We start from the raw sequence: 21,612 nt of genomic DNA on the forward strand, positions 1-21,612 counted from the left end.
AGAATTGTAGCATTACACTCCATCATTGTCTACAGATTCTCTTCAAGCTCCAAATCTTTTTGGTTCTTTGTTATTGAGGAAGAAGAATACTCACTTTCTCTTGCTCTCAAGTTTAATTAAAAAACAAAGTAATGTGTTTGTGTTTAATTAAATTTGGGTTAAATTTTTTTTTTTATGGGTAGAAAAACCTTAACTTAGAGACTTCAAATAGACTGGTGAGATTCAAAATTTGCCTTAATTGCGCAAAATGATGACAATACCAATGGTATAACTTGAAAATCCCATGAGATATATATTTTTATTACACTTTACTTCAAAACTACCAACATCCCTAATGCACGCTCACATTTGCAGGGAGACCGCTATAAGGTGAGTTGGTATGGGCCATGAGGCAACCGAAGTACCCGATGAAGCAATCGAACCTGTGGAGTGAGATGGATCTTCTCGGATTGGAACACTACCCAACGGAGCAGCTCTTAAGCACTCCCCAATGGAGTAGTTTCTGTGCCCTTTCTTGTGCTGTAGATAGGGTAGTGCAAACGCCAAGAGAGAAACGACCGAAAAAGTTGGAAAAGAAATGGAAAGTTGGAACTAGAGAGGGAGAGGGAAGAGTTTGAATCCTCTACCCACACGGGGGACGGCCAATGAAATAGAATCTCCACCCTTTTGATCCCCTCTGACCTGTGTCAAATGTGTTGAATATTCGACTTTCTTGGCTCTCAACATGTGAGGTTGCACCCCACATGGGTAGAGAATCCAAACTCGACAAGGAAGGGGAGGTTGGATCTAAATTACATATTTACACCAAAGGGACCTTTATCTACTCCATTTCCTGGGCATGTCCATTTCCTCAAGTTCCTCTAATAGAGTGGACGAAAATGATCACCCTATCCTTGCCTGGATGGGGTCCACCCCCTCTATTAGAAGAACTTGGGGAAATGAAACGGACAAGAAATGAAATAGATAAAAATACTCCTTAAAGAGCTACCTCATTGTATATGGATAAATAAGTAAGAACACAAATTCTGTTTGTAACATTATTAGGTACAAAATGATGAACCATTTAATATTATCCTAGCAAAGAAATTATAGTTTTCATACTAATCCCTCAATGTGCCTCTAATAGCCCTTGGAAGTGCACGTGTGTTTGTGACATTATTTCCCTCTTCTATGGTCTCCCTTTTCAATTTCAGGATTAGTTTTTTGGAATTTTTTTTTTTTTGGGACTTTGGGTAGAACCATAGCAAAAGTGAGGTGAATTTTTCTTCTAATAATCATCACTTCCAGTCTCCTAAAAGGATTTCAGTCTTATTTTAGTGGCTGAATTATAAAGAAGGGGGATTCAATGAATTAAAAGTAAAATCTTTTTTAAGAAAATGAGATTATTAAAATTTTGACATCTTGAATGGTCCAAGGCTTACATGATATTGCCAGAGGCATAACATATTTCCTCAAAAATCATTTTTAAAAGCACGATCCTTGGTTTAATTTTCTTTTTCCTCCTTGGATGGGGTGGCTTCTTAAACAACTAGGGACATTGTGGAAGACTTGAGATGAAGGATTTTAATTTTGGAATTGATTGATTCGATTGTTTGCCAATTTTAATCCAACCTGTGTCGGAATCGGCTGGAATCATTATGAAAAACCCTAAGATCTACACCTCAAATCTAAAATCCCAACAATTTGATCCCAAAACCTTAAAATTAATTGTTTCACCCTCCAAAATTGGGATTGTCCACAACTCTTAGATTCCGATTCTTGACAGATTGAGACCTAGTATTGCCAAATATTATTGACTCTTAACTATCTAAACAAAGCCTTTTTTTTTTTTCTGAAAAAAAAAAGCGAAAAAAAGAAGGGAAATATTTATAAAGGTTTTTTTTGGGGGGCAATGAATTATAAAGACTGGGATATTGTTTCTCTCTGTGGGGAAAAAAAAAAAAAGGGGAACTCGGTGCTTCTGTTGAATTCTATTTCTAATTCTTTAACTGTCAATGTTATCACGGGGAAACCGGAAACCCCATCAAAAGTAAACCCGTCACAAGTTTACAGCGGGTTGAAGTTTCTGTTTATCGCCTTCTCCTGGAATTGGATTAAGGAAGCATAAGCTACAGAGTCCAGACCCAACCTGCTCCCATCGTCCCCAACTCCTGTGATCGAAGCTACTGAAAGGAACCACTGCTAATCCATTCCACTGGAGCTCACCGCTGCGTGTCTACATCAACCGGAAGGTCGCTGCTCGTCTCATCGACACTCGCTTAAAAAGCCTCTCTCTTGTTCGTGCTCCTTGGTCTGATCTTCTTCAACGGAAGAACCAACCTGCTTGGGGTTGATTTGGCCGGCATTATTGGCTTCAACTACCCTAAATTTTGTCCGCCATTATTGGCTCCAACGCGGTAGATTTTTGTGATTTCACCCTTCGTTCTTCTCTCATCAGTAACCCTATAAAAATTTGAGGGAACTTTTTCCCTACCAAACCTCTAATTTCATCTATGCTCTATATTGTGACAGTCTGATTTTGTTCAATGGAAGTACTTAGCCGCTGATTTGGGAGCCAGTCTTGACTGCAACGACCATTTGGTAAGCAATCTCTTTTGTTTATATTGATTGCTCCCGTCGTTCTTCTCTCATCGGTAAACCTAGAAAATTTGAGGGAGTTTTGTCTTCTATCTCCCTCAGTTCACGGATTTCATCGTGGGTTGTTGTCTGATTCCAGCGACTCAAACCAAATACTAGCACAGACCTCTGATTCTGGCGACTCAAACCAGATAGAATGAGGCACTCAGCCAAAACGCAGTAGACCTATGCTTAATGTGGCATCTAGCCTAAACACATTATCTTCAGAGCTCAAGAGACCGAAACAGTATGTGTACACATGATCTTAATGACCCAGTTTACTTTGCTTGCCACTCCATATCATGGTTCAGGTCCCAAGTAAAGATGAGCCTTGCTATTAGTCTTAGACATCAAAGCATACCCAAGGCAACTATGGTTCTGATCCTATCCATCGCTATTTTATTCCTAAGAGAATGTAGAATCTTTCTTGCCAATGAAATGCTACAAAGGTGTCTGATCTTTGTATGATGTGTGACATCTCGATGGTTACATATGGAATGAATACTATATTTTGTTTTATATCTGTGTATGAGTGTGTGACAGCCCGATGGTATTTTATGTAATTTGGTATAAACAGAATAAATATTTTTTGTTATGATGGTTTCCAAACTGTTTTTTTTTCCTTTCATGTTTTACCGTACAACATTTAGGGGCTCGGAAGTATTCCAAATTAACAGAAACACAAAAAAGTATTTGAAATACTAATTTGAAATAGAAACGTTGCCATACAACCCCTCAGCTCGCATCTCTTATATCTCTTTTTTTGTGTTTTATTTCCCTTTTTTTTTAATAGCTATATCCTTAATAATGGGGTGGATCTGCCAAGTCCCAACTTCAAACCCAGTTTGAGTCAAGATCGAAGTTCGAACCGAGAGCGAGTTGCAGAGAAATCGAAGCATTATGCATTGATGGCATTTGAAGGATTTGGCAGGAACTCGGGCCCTTCTGCTCCTAAAACTTTGAACACATTTGGGAGCTTCCAACAGCAACATCGAAGGTGGATCTTTCGATCTTTTTCTTGTTCACTGTTTTTATCTATTCATTTGTAGTCGTTCCATTCGTTTGGAAATCCAGAATCCAGACTCTTTCTTGGGTTTCTTTCTTTATTTTTAGCAGCATGAAAAAATATAGGGTTTTGTAGCCGTATGAACCCCAGTAAGATCCTTTATTTAATCTTGGAAAACCCAATCATCCAAACAAAGGCACTTGAATTTTGTGGTAACTGGGGCAAGACGTTGCACTGAATAATGGGTCTCAAGCAAATTGTAAACTTTTATTTTCATTGTTTAGTACCATTTGGCACCAATTATGGTTTGTATGATATCCTTGCTGAAGTTCCAAGAACCTAACCAATGCGCCATGAGCATAAAAGTAGGAACCACTTTTTCACCCTACACCACAGGGACTACTCCACCCTCGTCTGCCATTATCCCACCTTCTGACTCTGTACTCACTCAGTCTGGCCTTTGTTGTGCTTCAATACGCCAAAAACGCTGGGGCTGATGAAAATCATTAAATTAGACCCTTAACCCTAGGGGTCCCATGATAATTGTTGCTTCCCATTCTGTGCTGCCACTCATTCTAGCCGGTTCGGGTACCTTTTTTCACGTCTGAAACACATCAATGTGTCCTTAACCATTTTGGTTCCCTATATAAACCTTTTTTTTTGCCACTGTTTTGGAGTTTTGTTGCTATCAGACATCTTTACAACTTAACAAAACTAATGATTGGCAGATATGTGAACTTATTTACTGACACCACCTGCCCAAGTGGCAAATAAGGACAGACATGGATGGGACTATCTGATAAGGGAAGCTGCACCCATGTCAGAGGTCTATTTTCGACCCCAAATGACTAGAAGTTGTTCAAAAGTAAATGTCAAAATCTTTCTAAAGGGGACATGTTCTGTAGGTCGTGCTGACTAGATGCATGAGAGATTGAGAGATCATTTCCACACCAAATTGTGCCACATGGCAGGCGTGATGTGGCTGAAATTTTTTTGATGGGTAGAGTGGTAGACTCAAAGGTCTCCTGCTCACATGACTAGTTCAGCTTGAATGGAGTCAGCCAAGTGTCAAAACAAAGCATTGAAAAATCCCGGGTAATGGAGAGGGTGCAGGCCACTACATGGGATGGTATATGGTTGATTTTGAGTGAAATTTGACATGTGGTGAATCAATATCCAGCGGTGGAAATTGCCACATTCCTTCCACATGACTCAACTAAGTGTGCAGTCTAGAGATGCCTTCTAGTCAGCATGACCTAGAGAATTTTTTGTCTTATGTAAATGACAAATACCCCATACTGTTGTAATGAAATCTAGTGGCATTTCTGTTACTTTATCACTTTGGACTCACTTTTGACCACTTCCTCTGCTTGTTTGGCGCTGAACTTGGCCAGTGAGATGGGTGTGGTATACTCTATCACAAGGACTGACCAACCTCTGTCCATGTGGCAGGTGTTGATGCTTAATAATGTATCCTATTGAGTGATAAACTGTATTTGGCATTTTATCACCTACACATTATATGACATATTGTAAACTTTTAAATAAAACATGACATTTGTTTTCACCCTATGGCTGATGGTCTAATACTTAACTGCAATTGCATTGTATCAAAAGAAGAAGAAAAAGTACCGAAAATAGAACTGGAAGTCTGGAATTCCATACCAATCTTCATGAATTATCCAATTCAACCCAACATAATTAATTGGCATTGGTACACCAAATCTTTTTTTAACTCTTTGTCCAGGTTTGGTCTTCTTGCATGAAAACTTCGATATTTCTTTGTTGATGTAATTGTCTTATGATAGATATATACCCATAAGCATGGTACAAAGTACTCATCGTAAACGTTTTTTTTTTTTTTTAGGAGGGGGGGGGAGGAAGATAAGAAAAGAGACTAGCATAATTTATCTCAATTGTATCATCCTTTACATAATGGGGGGTTTCCAATTAATATAAGTGGAAAATGGAAAATGACAAATGAAAGATGGGGAATAAATAGAACAATGAAAAATGAAAGATAGTAAGAGGAAAGGGACATAGCCCAACACATCAGGAGAATGACAGCTAAATGTAGTCTGCTACATGGATCCTTGCCCTCCAATAGGCTCTATCCGAGATCATACTTGGTACAAGACCTAGACTATGCATGTCCTTCCTCACCACTTCTCCTATGGTCATTTTAGGCGTGCCCCTAGCTCTTTTAGCTCCTTCGATTGGAATTATATCACCCCTCCTTACTGGGGCATCCTTAGGCCTCCGTTGAATATGACCATACCACCTTAAACAACTCTCTCGGAGCTTGTTATTGATCAGGGCAACTCCTAAATCCGCTCTGATACGTTCATTCCGTATTTTATTCTTCGTTGTTTTTCCACACATCCATCTTAACATCCTCATCTGTACTATGCATAGCTTATCAATATGACACTTCTTAACTGCTCAACATTCTGCCCCATACATCATAGCCAGATGTACAACAGTCCATTAGAATGTTCCTTTAAGCTTTAAAAGAATACGTCGGTCACACAACACTCTGGACGCACTTCTCCACTTCATCCATCCCACTTTAATTCTCTGTGGACCTTGATGAAATGGTATGGTTGCTCCAGCGTGACCAAGTCACGAGTTCTTCACAATTTTTTGCTTTTTGTCACCTGATTTGTACTTTGATCTGGATAGTTAAACTGGTTCCCCACTTCTTGGATGGACAACAATCATAAAAAAAGGAAAATGTTGAATATATTGTTTTCTCAAATTTGAAGCAGCAAGCTGCAACAGTTTTTTAGAATTCAAGTTTCTGCTTGGGGAATTGATGGTTTAGGTTGCTGATTAATATGGTTATTGGGCGGTGTTGTATCCAAATTCCAAAGTTGGGTAAATATTGGAATAGTCAGGTTTGCAATTACAGCATAGGTGACAAACTTTTGTGTCCTTAATGGGTGTGAAATTTTAGCGTCATAAACGTCTGGTATATATGGAGACTACATGAATGTAATTTTGAAATGTAACACATACACAATTGTATTTATAAAAAATCTCATATTGTGGTTTTCTTGTTCAGACCAGATATATCTCCTCCTAGATGGGGTAATCAACTACAACCCCTTGTCAATGGTTCTAATTCCCAGGCAAGGCAAGTTCCAGACACATTTGCATCATATCTTGCGACACAAAGTGCTGGAGCCCTCAGTTTTGCTAATCCTGACAGCTTTCAACACCCAAAAAGAATCAGGTCGCCTCCTATACCATCAACTAATGGAGGTTTATTGAGAAATTCCAGTCAAGGTATATCTGGGAGGTGAGTTCATAGAATATTTTGTCTTTGTTATTACTCTTGGGTTGGCTGTCCTCTTTCAATATATGTTATATTGTTATGTCAAACACAGTTGCAGTTTATCAATTCCAATTATTTATGATATATGCTGGTTTTTCTATTTCAATGCATGTGAAGGTCTACACTTAGCAGCTGGTTCTTTAGACTAGTTAATGCAAATGAGTTGATTGGTCTTTGCTTTGGTCTATCATTGTTTTTGTCTGATTTTTATATTTTGAATGTTGCTTTTACAATTATTTTACTTGAATTCCTACCTTGGTCATACTTCAATACTTCATAGTGGTTCATTTCATACTTCACAAGGATAATTATGTACTTTCTCCCCTGTCTTTGATAACAATACTGGACTAATTGTTTTAAGGGAAAATGATGTCCACACTGCCGGTGTCATGTACCCTCTCACACTTTCTTTTCTCCTTGACATGTGGGCGGCCCCCCTTGTATATGAACTGTGTGACTCCCCTCCCATGATCCCATTCACTTGGTGTGGGAGACCATGCAGGAAGTGTGGCGATCCCCTGCCTTTGTTTTAATTTATTTCATTCCTAGTGTCTTTCACCAATTTTTGTTTGAGAGTTTAATGTTACTTTCAGATTTTGGTAAGTTTGAGAGTTTCTCGTTTGTTTTCAAGGGGGTGTTTCCATATTGCAAAGAAGATATTGGATACACAATAGTTAAACTCTCTTACCTCCAACCAAAAACTTTTGGTTGTTATATTTTGGTCATTGTGCAATCATGGGCTTGGTGTTGCCTGATCCTTTTACCTTGGTATGGATAGTTCGATTGGTTGTCCACCTCTTGGATGGACCACGAACATAAATGTATAACTGAGGGAAACATTGAGTATATTGGTTATTTTCCCTATTTAAGAGCGGCAAGCTGAAGCAGCTATTATGGCTCAAGTTTCTCTGTGGGGATTTGCTGATTGTTGATTGATGTGGTTGTTGGGTTATGGTGTGTACATAGTTGGCCAGATATCAAACAGTCAGGATTTACATAGATAACTACAGAATGGAGACAAATTGGGAATGGACATGAAATTCAAGCCACATAAACATGTGTCTTTATGGAGATGATTGCAGTTTTGAAATGTAGCTATACACATCTTTGTATTTATATGAAACTCTCATATGGTGCTTCTCTTGCTCAGACCCACAGTATCTCCTCCTAGATGGGGTAATCAGCTAGAATCCCATGTTAGTAATTCCCAGACTCGTCAAGTGCCATCCACAGTTGCATCATATGTTGCGATGCAACATGTTGGAACCAACATTTCTGCTAGGCCTGACAGCTCTCAACACCCTAAAAGGACCAGGTCGTCGTCATCTTTATCCCCCACAAATGAAGATTTATCGAGAAATTCTAGGCAAGTTGTCACTGGAAGGTAAGTTCGGGGATATTTTACTTATTTGTGCTTTCTCTCGTACTCCCTGTCCACATCCTTGTATTTATGTCTCGTATGGTGGTTCTCTTTCTCTGACCCATAGTATCTCCTCGTAGATGGGGTAATCAGCTAGAATCCTTCGTCAGTGGTTCCCAGACTCACCAAGTGCCGTCCACAGTTGCATCATATGTTGCAACGGAAAAGGCTGGTGCCAGCATTTCTGCTAGGCTTGACAGCTCTCAACAGCCAAAAAGAACCAGGTCGCCCACTTTATCACCCCCAAATGAAGATTTATCAAGAAATTTTAGTCAAGGTGTCACTGGAAGGTAAGTTTGTGGCATATATTACTTATTTGTGCTTTCTTTTGTATTTCCTGTCCTCTTTTTACTCTATGTTATATCCAACATGTAACAATAACAGAACCTGAATCAGTACCTGGTGATGTGGAACCTGGGTCACAAAACCCTACTTGGGTTCGCTGTTGGCCCACCCAGATACCAAATACCAAGTTATAAAGAAATGATGGCAATTCTGTAATCATCTGAAGTTTTCAAGGGGGAGTGGCAGGGCTGTAATTAAACAGAATCTTAAAGGGGCTATTAGTTAACTCACACAATAGAGACTAGTATTTTTTGTAAGGGGACAAATTTGGAAGGAAAGATAAAATAAAGAAAAAAGAGAATAAAGACAGACGGGGAAATAATATTGGAAACCACAATGTAAGGGTTTTAAAATAACCACGATTTGGGTTGTCTTCAACCTCCAGCCCACGATTTGTGTAATAAACCAGCGGAGAACTTCAAATTTGCAATTGAGATTTCTCACTCAATATAGATCCAATCAAGGCGAGATTTCAGGGATAGGTTACTACTTCAATACTCCACCAAATACAAGCCCTAATAGCTCCATCGATCCACAACTAACAGGGATTTATCTCTGAATATGTCACTGGCAGTACCTGTAGTTTCAGATCTGAAACTTGGCTGCAATCTCAAGATAGAAGATGGCTGGGAGCTGGAATTTGGGGACTGGTATTGTCTATACCAGAGGTACTTCCCAGTCCCACTTTCAGGAGTAAAAGAAGGTTGCTAGTATCGGTGGAAAACGTAGTATGGTGAAGAGAGTTAAGAAACTCAGGTATAAGAGAAGATAGGAAGAAGAGAAGAGGGGGTCTCGCTGGGATGGGGAAGGCAGAGGGAAAAGAGAGGGAAGATAGGGGAAAGGGAAGAAACTTGCACAATAGCCACTCAGGCTTCAGCCAAAGACCAACTCAATTCATCTTTTTTGATCAACTATCCCAATCGTTGGTTACACATCTATTTATAAAGGGATTTTCTTATTGACACCCATTAAGGTGTCAAATAATTTGTAACCTTTCGTTTTTGCCCTTTTGGTATGACATACAATTTTTTTTCAATGAGGGTAATACTGTCGTTTCACATGCGTACTTGAAAAATGTGCATGACAATGACGCCTTTTGAGAATGACATACTGATATGTCACTTTCAATTTAAGTCTGAAAACCCTTTTATACCCCTATCTTAAAAACCTTTTAAGAATAAGACAAGGGATAATTAAAAGACGGTGTCAAGTTCTAAATACACCTATAGAGGTGTCATTCAGACCTCTCATTTATAAAACCCAAAAAACAAAGACTCATAATTACTTCCTAAAACTTAGATAAACAAATATAGAAACTCAATAAAACTCAAATTGGAAATTTCGCTATATGTCTAATAGATACCCTATAATAAAAGATTACATATCTTTCCCAAATAAAATAAATCCTAAATATCTTACTGAACAATTACCAGACTTGGACTCCAGTTCTTGGTTGGGGTGCTCGAATGGGTTCAACCCGGTCCAAAGACCTGCTCCTACATCACCTGGTCATAAGAAAGAAGAGAAGAGAGGAGAAGAGAGAAGTCGAAGAGAAGATGAGAGAAAGGAAGAGGACACAACCTACGTTTTGAGTAATGGGCAGAATGCTCAAACCGTGGGGTGGGGGAGTCTATTTTTATTAACCAAAGAGCAATTACAATGAATAGATTGGGACCACACCCAGTACCACCTTAAGATATAAACAAATAAAGATTATGACAACTATGACAATAATACCCATAACTTAAAGAAACAACACATACACCTAAACCCATAAAATCGACACCACATAACTACGTACCTTAATACTCCCCCTCAAGCTGGAGCATAGATATCACCCATGCCCAGCTTGGAATACCCTTGGAGAAAATACATTATGAAACAAGGCTTTGGTAAACAAGTCTTTAAGTTGATTATTAGAGCTAAGAAATGGAGTGAAAATCAATTTCTTCACCCCTACATCCGAACAAATTGATAGTCCATTTCAATATTCTTAGTCCTCTCATGAAAAACTGGATTACTAGTGATGTAAATAGTTGTCTGGTTATCACAGAACATGTTCATTGGTCTGCTAATCAGAAAACCAAGCTTCTGAACAAAGGATCTATGCCACATTAAATCAGCTGCAGTCTGAACTATAGTTTGAGAACTCGTGAGATCTCACCGAGTTTCTCGGTATTTCGAAAAGCCGAGACGAGACCATAGGCGATATTAAAAAGTCCAATATCTCGTCAAGATCTCGGTGAGATATTGGATCTCAGTTTCGGTCCACTTTTTTACCCACCTAAGTCCAATATCTCGTCGAGATATCGGATCTCGGTTTCAGTCAACATTTTTACCCACCTAATAGTTAAAAAGCCCACCTAACTTGACAGAACTCGCCATATCTCAGCGAGTTTTGTCCAAAACCCCCAAAATCCTCTCTTCTTCCCAACTGGAGTGCATTCGCATCCGGAAGCATGAGTATAGGTACTAGTAGTGAGCATCAATCGTGGCATTCATCTCAGCCTCATCATGACTATGATTATGGCCAGGAGAGCACCGGTTCTAAATATAGTGCCTATGGTTAGTTTGGCCAGTCAACACATGAGTTTGACAATCAAAGCACTGGGTCTGGTTTTAGGCACATATTCCCAGTCCCATACATGCCTCAATATGACAATAGCAGTGGATCTCACGCTTCATGGCAACCATCTCACGCCTCATGGCAACAGCTATACCCTAGGATAGGGGACTTGGCATATGCTGATGACAACTCTTATATGAATGCTGTGGAGCATTATATGCAACAGTGCAACAACATTATGTCATGGGAAGACTATGTGGCACGAGTGGGGACTGAATACGTGATTCGATCTCAGTTTATGTGATGATAGTTGTAACATCGTTAAACAATTTGATGTATCACTGTAACATTTCTAATGCTTATTAAGTTGTTTTACTATTAATTGAATGTTTTACTAGCTTTCTATTACTAAATTATGTCATTTATGAATAGACTAGGGTATTTAGTACGTCGTCGCCTACCGACTTAGGGTCTGATGTAAAAGTCCTATTTGGACTTTGTTTTTGCAAAATTTGATAATGCCATTGTGTTTAAATGGCCTAAAATAGGCTGAATACCAAGTTTCAGACCCAAAATAGGTCTAAAACCCACAGAGTTGAGGCTTCGAGTCGAAAAAAAAAATGCACCAACTTGCTGAGATCTCGACTCGACTCGTCTCGGTTTTTTGAGGGACCGAGATGGCACCGAGACCCGAGTTATAGTACCTTGGTCTGAACATTACTCTATGCTAAGCTTCAGCACTTGACCAGGCTATTGTAGTTTGCTTTTTACGCCTCCATGTAACAAGATTACCTCCGAAAAAGGTAAAATAGAGAGCCTATAATAGATCTCCGATCACCATCAGCACCAACCCAATTAGCATCAGAATAACCAATGTTGATGTGACCATTATGGCTTAGAATAAGTCATGATGCTGTAGATTGTAGAATTTTTTCATAGAAAATATACCAGATGCTAGTAGTCACCAGAGGCACCATGAATAACAACAAACAACAATAGAAATAATAATTAGAGGCACAAGGCTCAAAGAAAGCAGTCAATAATCCCAACAACAGAAAATCGCAGAGAGGGTTGAAACCTTAAATCACAGATGCTAAACCCTTGAAATCGCAGATGGTTATGATTGTCTGTTTGGTCTGAAATTTGACCACAGACATTATAGTAGAGCGAGAAAAAGTCCCTAAAAAATCACATGGATCAACCCATGAGAGACACGGTTCTTAGGAAATCTCTCGAAAAAGTAGGGTTTTGCCCGACAAATTAGGTTTTGGCAGGAACAAGGAAAATCTGATCTTTCACATCAAACGAACATGATTCATTCCATAGAAGGTATTCATAATGATGTTTGTTACTTAACAGAGGAGAGGAATAACCAGCATCATCAATCAAAACCCCATACAGGGTCAAAACCCAATGTGCATGGAGAGAAAACCCCCTGTGCGCATAGGTCAAAAACAGCAAACTCTAGCATGCGATTATGACACTCAGATGAAGTGCTTCCTCCTCCAATAACTTCAGTAACAATAATGATGGAACCCCAGTTGTGCATGTTCAAGAAACTAGGGTTCTAAAAGACAGAAAACAGCATAGGTGTAGACCAAAAGGTTGGGAAAAACTCTAACCACACTGGGAACAGGAATCTCGAACGGATCCCAGGTACTGAAATCAATGCTTTGATACCATGTAACAATAACAGAACCTGAATCAGTACATGGTCATAAGAAAGAAAGAAGAGAAGAATAGAGAAGAGAGAAGTCGGACGAGAAGATGAGAGAAAGGAAGAGAACATAGCCCACAGTTTAATGGGCCGAATGCTCAAACCGTGGGGTGGGGGAGTATATTTATATTTAACCAAAGAGCAATTAAAATGTAGAGACTGGGTCCACATCCAGAATCAACTTAAGAATATAACAAATAAAGACTATGACACCTATGACAATAATACTCATAACTTAAAGAACCGACACATACAACCTAAATCCATAAAATCGACACCAAATAACTACATAACTTAACACAGCACATTCATTTTGCTTTGTCATTTCCAATAATATGCTTAATTTTGCTTTTCTCATCTTTCCTCATTTCCTTTTATCTCACTAACTCTGTTTGGTAATTCCTTGTGCATATCTGCTTTATTCCCCTCGGGCTGCATAGTCGGACAAGGTCGCCTATCAAAGAGAATTCACATCCTCAAGAAGGCCCCTCTGCACTTGGACCTCATGTAGGTTCTCACATAGGTGGATCCAGGTTGCACGCCAATCTTACCAACCAAGTGCTGGGACAGAACAGGGCTCCTCCTTTTCCATCACAAAATGAAGCTTTCCATGGAAAGTCTCATCCCATTCAGGATGCAAATCCCACCACTGAGAGGTAAATTCTAGCAGATGCTAATGAATTCTCAAAACTCTAAAGTTTCCTATTTCATCATCTTCATCTTAGTAAATTATTATGCAAATGTTTCCTACACAGCCCGTTAAGGAAGCCTTTCTTTAATGGCCCAAATATCTGCCATGGGGCAGATTAGAAGGGTACATATTTCATGGACCTCAAGGTCCCGTGCTTGCATGCCAAGAATCAGCCAGCCGGAGTTTGCGAAGAGGTAAAACAGGGTTTTGAAAACCACATAACTATGGGACTGCGCACACTAGTCCTTGGAGGACCATTGTGCATGGACGTTCTTGGGAATGCATGCCAATGCACAGGAGGGTATTTGATCGAATTCGACTCTAAAGTTTGACACGTGGCTAATCCAGACCATGTCCTCTCTATCAACGGTCGGAATTACCACATCATGTGTCCATGTGGCACAATGCGGGTGGACCATTAAGAAAGGCTTCCTTAATGGGCCCTGTAAATGCAGGGCTGATGTATCTCATCCTTGATCAAGTAAAGTAAATTCCCAAACTTACTGGAGGCCCTCCCTCCCCACCTGCTCAGAATGTCAATGTTGAAGCTGATGGAGTGAAGTCTACCACCTTTCATGTAGCCAAGAGGACCAGGTCACCCCCTGTACCTTCTCAGTGGTCCTCTCTAAAAGGTTGTAATTGCCACATCATGTGTCCATGTGGCACGATGAGGGTAGACCATTAAGGAAAGGCTTCTTTAACGGGCCCTGTAAATGAATTTTTCCCTTGTTATTATCATTACCTTTGTCTTTAGATATCTCAGTGAAACCTTCTGGTGGTTCTCTTATCCAGGGCTGCTGTATCTCATCCTAGATCAAGTAAAATTAATTCCCAAACTTACTGGAGGCCCTCCCCACCTGCTCAGAATGTCAGTGTTGAGGCTGATGGTGTGAAGTTTACTACCTTTCATGTACCCAAGAGGACCAGGTCATCCCCTGCACCTTCTTCGGATGAAAATATTCTAGGAGATTCATCCTCTACGCAATTCAATACTGATAGGTAAATTATCATGGCCTTCTAATTCATTTATTGTTCAATTTCAGTAGTCTTTTTTTTCCCTGGTGGATGCAAATACTTATATTTGTTTTTTTATGAAAAATGTATCTTCTTGAAAGGGGGGGGGGTCTTCCCATTACTCATAAGGGTATCCTGGTGGGATCCCAAAACCAGTGTTATACAGGACCATTGAACCAGACATTGCCACAGTAGTTGTTTTGGTCAATTGACCTTTTTGACTTAAAGGTTGATGGTTTTTGAGGGGTATTGCAGGTCGGATCATTGGGCTGGGTGATCAGACTGTTTGGATCACCAAGTGCTGCGCCACTGAATGTGAAATGCCTAGTCTGTTTTTCAAAACATTCCCAAAATAAATTCACGGTAACCCCACACTCTGATTATCTACAAAACCACTGTCGTGCAGTTAGAACACCACAGAAACCATGAGCCCTCCAAATCCCAAATTTAAACACTCAAGTGTAACAGCACCTGAGAAATATATCAACTCGAACCTCCGACTACTTCCTCTATGTTCTCTTTTTTTGAAATAAAATGTTAAAGTATATTCATGTTCACTCTCCTTACTTCCATACAACTATCAAATTGATTGAATATGCTTTAGATTATCTTTCCAGTCCCTCATTTTTGTGATTTGCATGATATGGATTGTAGAGAGCTACAAGCGAAGGCAAAGCGATTGGCACGCTTCAGTGTCGAGCTAAGACAACCGGTGCCAAATGCTGATGATCTGAAAAAGCACAAGTCTTCAGGGGATAGACATGATCAATCTCCGGTGGATAGACGGAAGTTTGTTCTGGGGCATGCCTTTGAAGCAGCAGGGGACTTCTCTAATGGCAGCATTTTACCTGATTCTGAAGGCTTGTTATCTTCCCATGCTATAATTGGGTTCTGTCCTGATATGTGTCCAGGTATTGTTTTAGCTTTTAATTGGTTGTCACTTGTCATGTCTGTGTTTAGACTTTAGTTGCGACTATGGGTCGTGGTTCTCATTCCATCTCATCTATCAAGTTGGCCTGTGTTATCCTTCATATTTCAGATTCAGAAAGGGAGGAGCGTGAGAGGAAAGGAGATCTTGACAAATATGAACGCTTGGATGGAGATAGAAATCAAACTACCCAATTCCTTGCTGTCAAGAAGGTTGTCCTTGAGCTGTCTTGGAACATATTTTCTGAGTTTGGTTTGCTTGTTATGAAGTTATCTATCATCACCCATAATATGGAGCATAGCTGAAGTGCTTATCTGTTCTTGTACAGTATAATAGGACAGCTGAGAGGGAAGCAGACTTGATTAGACCCATGCCAGTCTTGCAGAAGACGGTTGATTATCTTCTGGCTTTGCTAGGTCAACCTTATGATGATAGGTTTCTGGGCATGTATAACTTCTTGTGGGACAGGATGAGGGCAATCCGGATGGACCTCAGGATGCAACACATTTTCAACAGAAGGGCAATAACCATGTTGGAGCAAATGGTATCTCTACTGCCAGATACTTTTATTTCTTTGAGACAATATGTGTAAGACCTTAGACATTTTATTTGAAAGCATGGACTATAAAATTTGTTTAGTTAAAACTGAATAATTTAATTGCAGATATGCATGAATTTTTGGGACAAGTGTATGAAGAGTGAATTTAGTATGACATGCTTTCTATGTACTGTAACTGTAATGCTGTATATAACTGGAGGACTGTATCACGACTGGATTGGAAGAGGCTGTTGTTGCTGCCTGTCGTATAAAAATGACGTGTGTAGGAGGGGTGGGGACCTACCAATTGATAAATACACCGTTGGAGATGTAATTCGCCATATCCACCAGACTGGATGATGTGGCAAGTTGATTTTTCATGATCTTTGGACAGTGAAAAACATATGGAGCACCTAAGCAGGAAGTTTATATTGTACAATTGCAATTACACCAGTGGGCTTAAATAATTAGATTGGATTTCCAGGTGATTCTCACTGCTTGCGAATGTCAGGGACATGGAGGAATCTTCCAATCCTTAAGCAAGGACTTCCCCTCTTGTAAATATTTTTGGTTTTCAAATAACCATCTCCCATTCCTGTTTCATATTTTGTGTGCGTAATAGTCATAACTTTCATTTGAAACTTATTTTACCATTCTAATTGGTTTGGTTGATATGTGCTCTGTAGCCACTTAATTTTGCTTAAAACTAAGTTGTCTTGTTTCATCCCCTTGATGCCAGATAAGACTTCACATCATAGCTATGTATGAATTGTGTGAATACACAAAAGGAGAGGGCTTCTCGGAGGGATTTGATGCACACCTCAACATTGAACAGATGAATAAAACATCAGTAGAGTTGTTCCAAATGTATGACGATCATCGGAAGAAGGGAATTGATGTGTCCACAGAGAAAGAATTTCGGGGTTATTACGCACTTCTAAAACTGGATAAGCATCCTGGCTACAAAGTAAGTCAGCTATAGCAGTAATTCAGTCTCGTTTAATTTGGGGTTTGTGACTATAAGCCATTTTGCTAGGTTGAACCTGCAGAGCTCTCACTTGATCTTGCAAAGATGACTCCAGAGATAAGGCAAGCCCCGGAAGTTCTATTTGCTCGTGAGGTAGCAAGGTTTGTTGGCCTCCTTTAATTCTTTATCTCCATCTCCCCCCCCCCCCCCTCTTTTTGTGCTCAACCTGATAGTGAAGGCGATTTTAACCTTTCAGGGCTTGCAGAACGGGTAATTTCATTGCCTTCTTCCGGCTTGCAAGGAAAGCGACTTACCTTCAAGCATGCCTAATGCATGCACACTTTTCTAAGGTACTGTTTGCTGGATTAGGTCTTGAATCTCATGCATCAATGCCAGTTCTTTTAGGCAACCTAGATAAGAATGAAGCAACTTAGATAAGAATGAATCCTATATCACCTAGGAACCAACTATTACCAGTTTAACTCTTACATATCATGCAACAAGGGTGCCATTTTGGATACTTGTGATTTTGGACAGAAGGCAACAATAAGAAGATTTTTCTCAAATTCACCTTCTCCAATTCATTATTCATCTTTGTATCAGCCGCCACTTCATGTGTTGTGTTATGTACATGTTATTGTTGATGTTGACCAAGGAATAAAACATGTTGAATTGTCTCAGATAGACACAGCATGATATATTTCGAACAGGGAAAAGGGATTTGGAGGAATGTAATACACAAGAGAGGCACACTGGTTGACTGTTAAGAACAGTTTAACTAGAGAAGTACGCTTCAAATTGGTAAGCCGTGGTTATGGCTTAATTAGGTCTCAACTCTCAATATTATGCCAAATTTGTGTCCGGCATAGTTGTCAAGGTGTTGCCTAGGCATCCAGGCTCTTTCTTAGGTCCAAGGCGACATCCGGCCTTGTTGACACTTTATGAGTCCATATTGTTTTGTTTTTTGATGAACATGCTTATAGTATCTCTTATTATATACTGGTTTTCTCATTTTTTTTTTTTGGATGAATAAAAATTATATTACGAAGAAGGGGATAATATACAAGCCCGAGGGCAAGGCAAAGAGAAAAGCATAAGAAACAAAACTAGTCTAAGGGGGGGGGGGCTGGCTGCTAAAAAGGGAATAGGTAAACCTCAGAACACAACAATGAGCCTGTTCGTTTGGGAGTCCTCTACAGGAGCTTGGGGGAGCGAGGAAAGCTTGGAGGAAACATCAAAGAAGCTATCTTCGAAGGTTACGTTCCATCCAAATATGAGAGATAATGGTGCAAAAAGCTAGCTTGCCAGCATAGTCACATATAGTCTTTCCTCCAAAAGTCATGTCGATCTAGAGCCACTCTCTGAAGGGGAAGGTGTCTTATTCTGCCCGGCCAGCAACAACTCAGGGCTCTCTTCCATATGGAGGCTGCAAAGGGACAGGAGAAGAACAGGTGGTCCACATCTTCTTGCCCATTCCAACAAAAGCAACATGAAGGGGAGACCTGGATGTGGTGGTGGATGAGGAAAGCCTGCATCGAAAGACAATTAGAGAGGGCACGCTAAGAGGTGAAGCTGTGGCGGGGGATGTGGCCTTTAAACCAAACAACTTTGTGCCAGGGGAGAGGGAGCCTCTGTGTCTCACCCAGGTCTCAAGCTGAATGAGTACTAAACATGCCTGAAGCTGAGAGGAGCCAATTAGGTGTACTAGCATAATTATATCATATTCCATTGATATGGCTTCTATGTTGCATATAAGCATAATAATATAAAATTATAATTGCTATATTACATGTAGTCATATACTACACGCCTAGGGCGCCTTGTCGCTGTGACAACTATGGTGTCCGATTATGGAACTGTTTAAGATGAAGGTGTCATGATTCAGTCTCTATTTCTGAGTTCTGACATATTAGCATAATTCATGATCAAAAGTTGGTCAATTAGGGTTAAGTTAGAGATGGATTTTTTTTTTTAATACAGTGAGAGATAGAATTAGGTCATATTGCAAATCTGGAATTGGGGGAGGGGGGGGGGGGGAGAAGTCTGCGAAGGGGCAGCTGATACTAAATAATTCTTTCGGCAGGTTTGTGTGGGTTTTGGATGGGTGATTTTCAGGTAGGATGTTTAAGTATGCTGGCTGGTGGTATTGGGGGAATGAGATTGGGAATAGGGTGGTGTTGAGGAAAGTACTAAGAACATTTTTTTTTGGGGGGGGGGGGGGTTACAAAGTTATAAGAATGTAACTGGTTTAAGGGAGTGTAACAAGAGGGGCTGTGTTCTGCAGAGAAAAATACAGTATGAAAGTGGAGAAGAGAATTAGAAAAGAAATGATAAGAAGACTATGTGGGGTTCTCTGAGTGTTGAACTCCAGAACTTCTGCTCCCAGAATACTAATTGAATGTCAATTCATTCACTAATCCATGTCTTGGGGTTACTGGCATATAATCAGATTCTAACAGCTAACAGCATCAAATGACATAAGAACCATGTCTATTGGGGGGAAAAATAGCATAGGAACCACCACCATACTAAATGATCGGAATGTGCTCTCTTTTAATTGAGGGAGAAAATTACAAGTGGAAACCCCTAATGGCTTAAAAGAAACAAGTAACTCAAAAAGCACCTAATACTCCCTGCCCACATGCCTTAACTTTTTGTTGTGGAAGAAAAAGGGACCTGTAATTCAATTCCCCTACCATATATTTTTGCATGTGAAAAAACCAAAAGGTTTTTAATACAAGACTAGAATATCCAGGCGGGCCACAGATCTGTCTCATTATAGAGGATTGCAATCTACAACAGAATGGGTCCCAGCTAAGAGATATTAGGATGAAATTCAGAATGATCAGATGATTTTAAAATACTTCTTTTATTCTTTATTATGATTTCTTTAGATATTTCCCGTAACGCTTTTACCATGGTTGTCAATGTGTCGCCTAGGTGACAAGGCGCTTTTCCAGAGGCTAGGTGTGCTCTCGCCTTATTTTGTACAAAAGGTGCCACCTGCCTTTGTTTCCTTAGCGTCGCTTGGTTCTTTCCCTTGCCCTCATTCTGTCTCATTAGGGGCTAAAACAAACCTACATAGTTTGCACTATGCACGCTTAGGCGACAAGGCCCCTAGGTGCCTAGCCACCGCCTTGGTTTGCCTTGTTGTTACGACAACTATGCAATTCAAGTACTCAACTTAATTCAGCCTTATCCCAACTAAATAGGGTCGACCACATAGATCCTTTTTCTCCAATCAGCTCTATTCAAAGCCATATATTTTTTTTGGGTAAACTACATCTGAGGTCCCCAATGTTTGATAAAAGTACGTTTAGGGTACCTCAATTTTTAAATTGATGTTTGGGGTTCCTTTGAGTTTAGTCCTACCCCAAACAGAATATATTTCCAACTTTACCCCTTCACCTCCTCTTCACCCTTCCTCCCCTCCACCCCTACTCCTATTGCGCAACCCGGGGCCACCCCCTCTCCACAAGGCCCATCCCATCCCTCTCTACAAATGCAATCTAAAGTTCGAAGCCATCAAACAACCAACACATTGAGTTCTAGTCCCAGCGTCACAACCTACACAACTATCCCAATATCCAACAATGACGTCATATCTTGATCACTATTCAATCTATCGGCTTTCCTTTCTCGCTGCCGCCCATGGTAGGAATTTGTTGCAATGGGCGTTTTCGACAGGCCAAAGTCCTTATCAAGTGCCGTTGATCGATTTCAGAAGGATGGCAACTATTTCCGGTTGAATTATGCTATCCTCATCTTCGCATATTCCGCATGTTCATCATGGCCGTACCTCTGACCCTATTCAGTCTTTATGGTCTTCGCGCTCTGGTTGATCTTTTTTGTCGTCTGTGAAGATCATCTCATCTTGTGGGGTCACCATGTGAGCAATCGCATGGACCTACTGCCTCTCATCTTGCTATGATTGTCTGCCGTTGGTTCATGGGAGTCCTCGAGAATCTAATTATCAATCTTTCCATTGGGCTATGCATATCGGCTACTCACGGGGTCTTTAGGAATTCTGATGGGAGTGAAGTTGCGTCCACGGTTTTGTTCTGATCTTCCAGTTCCAGGGTGACGTGATGGGATGAGATCAATTCAAGATCAAATGATCTCAAATTCATGGCTCATGAAGAGGAATGCCAATGAAAATCTCCTTCCCCTTGTCTGGATTCAATCTTGGTACATTACCGGATCCTGGTTTCTTTTTCCGAAAAATATCAATTGCATTTGGGTTTCCTTTTTCATTCCAAATTTGTAATTCCAATTGAAGATCGTATGCTACTGCTCTGCTAAAAGACATCACCAATTCTCATATAGGCTAGTGGAAGGCAAAATGAACAATGGGGATGAACAGTTTAAGGCCAAGAAAGAAGGGATTGGATGATGCAAACCCGAGAGGGTAAGCAAGCCAAGATCGAATTTGAACGAGGGTTCTGATCTGAATCTGGTTTAAGTGGG

The 21,612-nt window shown here is 40.1% G+C and overlaps 1 protein-coding gene across 1 annotated transcript in view; it reads left to right on the forward strand.

The window, feature by feature from the left end:
• Positions 1-3,415: 3,415 nt before the first annotated feature.
• LOC122655343 (SAC3 family protein B-like) overlaps positions 3,416-21,612 on the forward strand; it is a 32,464-nt gene continuing 14,267 nt past the window's right edge. Inside the window, exons 1-11 of the mRNA XM_043849567.1 lie at positions 3,416-3,613; positions 6,687-6,923; positions 8,110-8,343; positions 8,445-8,669; positions 14,491-14,697; positions 15,367-15,623; positions 15,752-15,852; positions 15,969-16,184; positions 16,918-17,145; positions 17,215-17,306; positions 17,402-17,495. Coding sequence (XP_043705502.1) covers positions 3,525-3,613; positions 6,687-6,923; positions 8,110-8,343; positions 8,445-8,669; positions 14,491-14,697; positions 15,367-15,623; positions 15,752-15,852; positions 15,969-16,184; positions 16,918-17,145; positions 17,215-17,306; positions 17,402-17,495 — 1,980 coding nt within the window. The 5' untranslated portion in view covers positions 3,416-3,524. The remainder of the gene's footprint in view (positions 3,614-6,686; positions 6,924-8,109; positions 8,344-8,444; positions 8,670-14,490; positions 14,698-15,366; positions 15,624-15,751; positions 15,853-15,968; positions 16,185-16,917; positions 17,146-17,214; positions 17,307-17,401; positions 17,496-21,612) is intronic.

Source organism: Telopea speciosissima, chromosome 1 (genome assembly GCF_018873765.1).
Source record: "Telopea speciosissima isolate NSW1024214 ecotype Mountain lineage chromosome 1, Tspe_v1, whole genome shotgun sequence".
NCBI classification, from domain to species: Eukaryota; Viridiplantae; Streptophyta; class Magnoliopsida; order Proteales; family Proteaceae; genus Telopea; species Telopea speciosissima.